Below are 8,576 nucleotides of genomic sequence, written 5' to 3'. Positions count from 1 at the left end.
ACACACACACACACACACACACACACACACACACACACATTACCAAAAGCAGCGGTTCAACCTAGTTAGTAAATTCTAGGGGCTATTTTGAAATATAGCCATTTCAGAATTAGATTGACTCACATATTACAAAAAAATCTGGGAGATTTTGTAGAACACAATAGTTTCCTTATAATTGTGACCCTAAGTTTTACTGTTGTTGTTTATAAATTCCAATGTTGAATTAAGTATTTCATTGGAGAAATTATGTTTATACTGGTCAAGTTTTCTTTTATGGTTTATTTCCTTTTTTATTCCCCTAGATCTGTGGTTCTCAACCAGGGTTCACATGGTCCTTCAGGGTCCATATAAGATTTTGTTAAAATCTATTTGCAATAAATTACTTATACTTCTACAACCCACAAAATATTAAAATTTTTTAGATAATTCCTAAAAATATTTAATTATAAAAATACAGGAGGATTTTTTTTATATCCATGAATGGTTATGGAAGTTTAGTTGCATAAAATAAGAATCAAAGGGTTCCATAAGCAAAAAATGGTTGGAATGACGAATAAGATATCTCTTCTGTGACCAAAGAAAATTTAAAACTCATTTGCAAATCATTTCACCTCTCATAGCTAAAAGTTTCCCAGTGCTTTAGTTTCATGAAATTTTTCTGTAAATCTTTCATTAATCATCATCATCAAACAACCACCTTCCATGCTGGCATGGGTGGGGCAGTTTGACAATCACCCAGCAGAGTGGACTTAGTGCTTTTTACATGTCAGAAGCACAGGTGAGGTCAGTTTTGGCAAGGTTTTTACAGCTGGATGCCCTTCCAAGCACCAACCACTTCACAGTGTGGATTGGATGCTTTTTAAGTGGCACCTGCACTCACAGGGTTACCAAGTAACCTACAAGACAAAAATCTTTTGAGAAGGGAGGGGGAATTGGAGGACATAATCTTGTGTCAGATGATGAAAGGTTATAGTTGATGCAATAAATTCTGTTTGAGATATTAACTAAGAAAACAGCTGAGAATTACACCAAAATATATCTAGGGGTAAATACTCTTGAAGAGCAGACACGTTTTAGTTTTATTTTCTCACAGTCATTATTTTTAAGTTGCCACACAAGTTTATGTTGAGTTTACTGTAAATCTTTATATCCCAGAATTCTTGGTTGTGGCAAGCACTATTAAAAGGCTTAATATGACAGAAGTATATCTAGTGTTGTCGCCATACTTGTCTGCTAAATGTTCATTCAATTTTGAAGTTGTCTCCCCTGCTTTGACTAGCGTTAATAATTTATTAGTTTCTTTCCTTTCACTATGGGTAAATTAAAATTAGAAAACATTTTTTTTTTGCTTTCTGCATTATGTTATCTCCTACTTATATATTTCAGGAGTCATCTCTGGTATATTTCTCCACAGTCATTAATTTATGCAGGTGTTTTTCTAATTACTTTAAAAATAACCCAGGAATGTTGTTTTGAAGTGGTGGTTTGCCTTAGTGTTGATCAGTTGGAATAAAATTTCAGTAGGCCTATGTGCTCGCTCTTAAGTTATACAACTGGTACAACCACTACTACTGCTAGTATTATTGATAGCAGTCACTGCTCTTTAGCATCAAAATAAGGTGCAGGCATGGCTGTGTAGTTAAGAAACTTAATTTGCAACCACATGGTTTCAGGTTCAGTCCCACTGTGTAGCACCTTATGTAAGTGCTTTCTACCATAGCTCTGGGTTAACCAATGTCTTGTGAGTGTATTTGATTGATGGAAACCCGTTGTGTGTGTGCGTGTGTGTGATTGTATCTGTGTAACTTAGTGGCTCAGCAAAAGAGACAAACGGAATAAGTATCACACTAAAAACAAAAACAAACAAACTACTTGTGTTGATTTGTTCAACAAAACTCTTCAAAGTCCCTGTCTAATCACAGAAATAAATAAACAATAAAAGAGAACATCACAAATTAATTCCCCATATTTAATGTCAATCTTCTGTTTATTCATTTTGTGTTGTTTAACCCTTTTGCTAGCAACCAACATACCTAAGACCACCCCTGGTTCTACAGTACAAGTTGTTTTACTAAATTTAATATATTCAGAATTAATTGAAACAAAAATATTATATTTCAACAAAAATATAGTAACAAAAGGGTTAATGTATGTTGTCCATGTTAGCATGACATAAACTGGTTCACATTTTGAGGCAAGATTTTTATGGTTAGATGCTCTTCCTGTTGCTAAACCTTACTTGTTTTTTTTTTGTCAGTACTCATGTTATATCAAAGGTGTAAACAGCTTATGAGAAGCATTAATGTTGATGTGATATTGTATTTCAGAGTGTGTATATTTTGAAAGGTCAAATAATTCAACAAAATAAACAAATTTTTTGGAGTTATCACTTCATAATTTAGTAACTTTAAGAGATTTAGTTTGGCTGTCCTTCCAAACACTTCAATGATTTCATGCAAGCATGCCACCCATTAATTTGCCATTCTACTGTTTTGAAGCAAGCTGTCCACATAGGTTAAGAAATGACATTGGTAAAATACTGGAATATCATTATGTGCCTAGTGAACAGCAAGAATCAGAACATTAACTTCCATATTTATGTTTAATATGTTCTGGCAGATTTGAATGTTATGCTAATCACTGTTGTATTTCATTATTTGAGAACAGTTTCTCTTTTTAGATGAATGTGTGATTATAACGCACTAAATTCATTAACATAAGTCCCAAAGATCTCTTATGTATTTTGAACTCACATTCATCTGAAAGTTATTCTCCAATGAAGATATACAACAGTGATTAGCATAATCATGTTTAAATCTGTTGGAATGTATTAAAATGAATTTGTAAGTCATCATTAGTTATTTTAATTATTTATTTTTTAATAATTATTAGTTATTACCTCCACCTTAAAGAAGTCAGAGGTATTGTTTTCAGTCGTGTTTGTTTCTTTGTTTGTCAGTGGACAAGATTTCTTAAGGACCACTGGATGGATTTGGATGAAACTTTCAAGGATGTTTGGCCTTGTGACTGGCACAAAGTATTTAGATTTTGGGATTGATCTGGTACCAGACAAGGATTCTGGGTTATTTGTTATATTTATTTACTTTACATGATTATAATCTTATGTTAACTTTCAAGACTTTCTCAATGATCTCCCTTTAGGCTGTAACTATTTTGAATGGTGAATTTGTTAACTTTGGCTTGTTTTAGATAAGGATAAACTATTTATAAGTGTTACTAAATTTTCTACTGCCACCTTCACATTTCATGACTACCATTGGGATAGATCAGGTACCAGACAAGGAGTTTGCATTATTTTTCCTTTTTTTTTTTACTTAATTTTTGAGAGTGGTCAGGTTCATTTTTAGTATTCTTGTTTGTGAGAGCAGTCGAGTATATTTAAGATATTCTCATTTTAAAAATCATTTCTGGCTAATCTTTGAGAGGATGTTGGTGTTGCCTTGGTGGAGGTTTGCGCTTTCTGAGTGCTCTTGTTTAAATTACTTTTTATTCAAAGCTGTGTTTTGAAGTTTTAACCATTTTGAAGAATAACACTTATTTTCCTCGATTAATTTTTGTTTTCCTCTATCATTTCAGCAGCAATCCTATTGAGGTGGAATTAGAGAGTAGTTCATCTCCAACGGTCTATGAAATTGAAGAATGTGATTCTCAGGAAAAGATGGTTATTGGACAAATCGGTGCCACTGCCTCCAGTGATAAAGTGGAATTCATCTGTACAATCTGCCATACCTCATTCCTATTTGCCGAAATTGTTGTGTCACATTTGAGAAATGTGCACAATGTTCTCTTAGATGATATTCCAGAATTTGTTGTAGTTGGTAGTCACTCCAGTGGTGAGAATATTGCCAATAGCAACTCTTGTATAGAATGTGGTTTCAGTTCTCAAAATCCTGATTATTTACCTTTTCATCGATATTTTCAGCATGCTGTGCCATTGCCAGCTAACTGCACCCTCTTCAAATGCGAGTTCTGTAATGCAGAATTTATAAGGAAACGTGGCCTTACTGAGCATATACAACAGTTTCATAAAGAAGAAGCACATTTCATGTGTGAACATTGTGGCCGGACATACAAGATCCAAAACTGTCTTCAAAAGCATATTTATAATTGTCATAATAGCGAGCGCAAATGGTCATGCCTTTATTGTGGACGGACATTTAAAAAACAAGACCATTTGAAAGTTCATATTCGTTTGCACACCCATGAAAAACCATTTGCATGTCATGTTTGTGACTATAAAAGCACAACAAAAGGCAACCTAAAAGCACATTTGATGAGACGACATTCCATAGATATTGATACTGTCGAACATTTTAAAATTAATAAAACCAAAACAACTCCAATTGAAATCAGTCTATAAAAGTTCTTTGTAACCCCTTGGCCAAACTTGGTGTTAGCTTTTAATGTCTAATGAATTTTCTTAGCACCCATCTACAAACAAGGAACAATTTTTTAAATTTTCACTTTTCTATAAAAAGTAAATAATTTTTGTAGCTGTTACAAAAATAATATTATAACCATTGCTGGATGTGGTTCCAAATGAATTAGCTACAGTAAGGAGGTTCAAGAAACTGTTATCTCAACAGGTGATATTGAATTTCTTAACTCATACAAATGTATGTAATGTATGTGCATGCATATGTCTGTGCATGTGTGCGCGCACATATGCATGTGTGTGTGCATATGTGTGTGCATATGTGTGTGTGTTGAATAAAAGTGTATAAAATGATATCTTGCCTTTACATAACAATATTTTCCAAAGAACAAAGTGAAAATGTTTATTAATAATTTTTGTTCTGATTTGTAAATGTTTGTGAAAATACAAAAATAAACAATTTATGAAAGGATTTTTTTCAGTTTGTTATTTATGATAAATTTTGTTTGGGGGTTAATGTAGAGGTTGAAAGATTCCACTATAGAAGATAACTTTCAAATAGAAATTTAGACAAGAAATAGCTGTAAAAAAACAAATTACAACTTAAGGGACCAGTGGGCATTCTTTTATAACACATCACTTATGGATGCTGACTCCAACTTGAGAGCAAATTTCCCTCCAGGTTATGGGCCAACCCTGAGACAGTCCACAGTTCTGTATCCTGCATAAGTTCACAGACATACATCACGTGGGCCTAACCATGAGGCTTGAACACTTCCTCAGGGTTATAGACAAAGAAAAGTGCAGTCAACACAAGATTCCTCCAAAGGAACACTGTAGCTCCTTTCCTTTTCATTATAGTCTTTGACTATGTACTAGGGCACACTATGGTATCTGAACTAGGCATAACTCTCTGTCCCTCCCCATTGGAGGAGAAAATGTGTTTGAAAAGTCTCATCAATGTAATTTTAGCGATGACAGTGAAAAGAAAGACTTGGAAGAATATAAAGTGGATAGAGGGAGTCTACCACTGGTGGTACCAATTGTGGCTTTTGGTTGTTTTGGTAAGACCAATTGTAGTAGGAGGATAGTTACTCCTATAGTCATATATACTCAGCAAAAAGTCCTGTTGTTGTTTCTGCCTACCCTGCTACTTTGGTTTTGGTGCGCCCTGATCAACTGGTGACTCTTTGACCCTGTATACATTTTTGTTGCATAATATAATTTGTACCAACCACACAGACGACATGTTGGAGCAGCTATAGTCTATTGAGGTGAATATAGTAAATATTTCCTGCAGATCATTGCTGGGATAAAATGCAATGCTGAAGCTAACTGATGGGATTTAAATTTGATCATTATTCAACATTACCATCTGTGTCACACTTACAGACTTGATAATATTGCAATAAATTATATTTTAGCTTTTTTAGTTCGGTCAGAAAGCCAGTAATTTTAGGGAGTGGAAGTTAGTTGCATGTTTATATATTTTATGATTTAATTGCAAACTTGTTAACAGTTCAAATATGCTTGTGGCATATCTGAATCCATAAGAAAGCCATTCACTGTATTTTGTCATGAAGAAAATTTCTTGCTGTAGATAAATAGCTGTAAATACACTGAGTCAGCTCACAGCAACACCTAATCAGACTATGGGATGCATGCATTATAGTCGGTGAGAGAATTCTTCAGAAGTTCACAAAGGAGTGCTTTTAGAAATCTTATGAAATTTGTAACTCAAAAGAACGACTTATTGTCAGAGAGTCTCACTCAGTTGTAGAGTATATGGAGCAGACAAAAAATATTGTCTACTAAATGCCCCCAAAATGATTGATGTATAAAATACATACATATGAAGCAAAAACTACATGCAGGTTATGAATTTGTTTTAGCTATATATATTTCAGATTATTAAGTATATTTAAACAACTACATATTTTTACACACAAGCGTGTGCACGTGCACACAACTACTAATGCATTTTATTAGCTTTTAATTGCTATACTGTAAAACAAGCATGGCTGTACGATTAAGAAGTTTGCTTTGCAAGAACAGGGTTATGGGTATGATTCTACTGCATGGCAACATGGCCACGTGTCTTCTATGATAACCTTGGCTCGACCAAAGAGTTAATTAGAATTTCCTATTGCCTTTTGTTCATTAGTGGTGTTAGCTGGTTCATGATATGATATATTTTTCAGTTAAACATATATTGCAGCATTTTTAGCCGTTACAAAATGGGATTGTTTTGACTAATATAAACCATGTTGTATTGGTAGACTTACCATTATCTTTGTTTTCTAGATGTATTTCTAGAGTTGAAATGATGATTATCATATCATAAAACAATCCATGTCAATAATGCGTTTTATTTAAAACGTAGTTTGACTTGTAGTTAAAACGATATTCTTGTAACCCATTTTCATTCATACAATTATATCGATGACAGGTGGAAAAATTGATGTGTTGAACAAAAATACTTTGTGGTATTGGTCTCTGTCTCAGTTACGTCCCTTTACTTCCGGGTTGAGTTTTCTTGTCTACCTTATGAGTTCGATGAAGCAAATATCGAAGTACGCGGGTTGATATGATAATCCAAAACTAGAGAAGACTACTCATGCACGACTGTACTTTAATAATTCGAATTAGTAAAGAACAAGAGAATATTCTGATAATTAATTCTTATTTCTATTTCTAATATGGATTTGTAAATTTAAAGATTAATTATTTTTCTGAGAGCATAGTTGAATGAAGGCAGTGGCCTAGTGAGTAAGGTGTTGCTTGCAAGAACGCAATTTCGATTCCAAGACTGGGTGGTGTATTGTGTTTTTGCTCAAAACACTTCATTTCTCATTACATTAAGTGAGTAACCCTATGATAGACTGGAGTCCCATTCAGGAGGAATGTTATCTCGATCACTTATATACCATATAAATCAGATAACAGTCGCCTGACTCCTAAGATTCAAGACAGTAATACTCAGAGGTTGATAACAGTTGAGTTTACACAGGTCTACGCAATAGACGAAAAAAGTTTCCTCAGTTCATACTGTAGATGATCTGCAATCTAGTCTTTGTACAAGTCAAACTATGTTTTAAATAAAACGCGTTATTGACATGGATTGGTTTATGATATGATAATCTTCATTTAAACTCTAGAAATATATCTAGAAAACAAAGGTAACGGTAAGTCTACCAATACAACATGGTTTATATTAGTTAAAACAATCCCATTCTGTAATGACGAAAGAATGCTGCAATATATGTTTAACTGAAAAATATATCATATCATAAACTATCCAACACCGCTAACGAATAAAAGACAATATGAAATTCTAGTTAACTCTTTGGCCGATTCAAGGTTATCATAGAAGACACTTGACCATGTTGCAATGCAGTGGAATCATACTCTGAATCCTGTGCTTGTGAAGCAAACTTCTTAATCATACAGCTATGCTTGTTTTACAGTATAGAAATAAAAAGCTAATAAAATCTAGTCTTGAATGTTTTAAGAACCCGTCAAACATCCTTGCAAAGTTTCATATCTTAAAATAAAAAAATTGCGAAAGAGATTTTTGTAATTTCTAACCTCGGTGTGAAGCGATGTTATTTATATGCCAATCTGTGATACAACTGGAAAAAGCAATTTTACGTTTTACATTTCATGTCTTGATTGTAGTTCATGTAATTTTAGTGCACTTTAAATGCAAACTTATAACTTCTTAATTCAAAACAACATTGCTTATTTGATAATGACGTTTGTAAGTGGAATTCAAGACAAAAAGTCTCAGAAAAAAAGTTATTGGAAAAAGTCTCAGAAAAAAAAATCACTTTAATCTCAACGTTGTACTTTGTAAATAAATGACTAAGAAATTTTGTCTCTCATTGTCTTTATTTAAAAAACTGAATGAAAATGTTTTCACTGATGTGTAATGCCGTTATAGCAGTGTTTAGTATTCGAAACCTTGTCGGTCCAGTAACGGACGAAGGGTTAGGGTTAGCGTATGTTTCAGTCAGTCGTTGTTCTGTTGCATTTGTATGGTGGTGTAATCAAACGGAAAATTTCATGCAGTTTCACCCCAGATCATGGTTATAAACCGAGATGTGCTTCAAATACAACACACACACACACACACACACACACACACACACACACACACACACACACACACACACACACA

General features: G+C 33.6%; 1 protein-coding gene across 6 annotated transcripts in view; it reads left to right on the top strand.

The window, feature by feature from the left end:
- LOC106871754 (zinc finger protein 26) overlaps positions 1-4,869 on the top strand; it is a 34,080-nt gene extending 29,211 nt beyond the window's left edge. For 4 of the 6 annotated variants that reach the window (XM_052968165.1, XM_014918387.2, XM_052968166.1 and 1 more), the window contains exon 4: positions 3,598-4,869. In XM_052968165.1, the coding sequence (XP_052824125.1) occupies positions 3,598-4,381 (784 nt within the window). In that variant the 3' untranslated portion in view covers positions 4,382-4,869. The remainder of the gene's footprint in view (positions 1-3,597) is intronic. The other 2 variants (XR_008264204.1, XM_014918388.2) reach the window with 2 other exon arrangements.
- The last annotated feature ends 3,707 nt before the right edge of the window (positions 4,870-8,576 follow it).

The sequence above is a fragment of the Octopus bimaculoides genome, chromosome 5 (assembly GCF_001194135.2).
Source record: "Octopus bimaculoides isolate UCB-OBI-ISO-001 chromosome 5, ASM119413v2, whole genome shotgun sequence".
NCBI lineage: Eukaryota > Metazoa > Mollusca > Cephalopoda > Octopoda > Octopodidae > Octopus > Octopus bimaculoides.
Note: the sequence above shows the minus strand (reverse complement) of the source record. Positions and strands in the feature narration are given on the sequence as shown.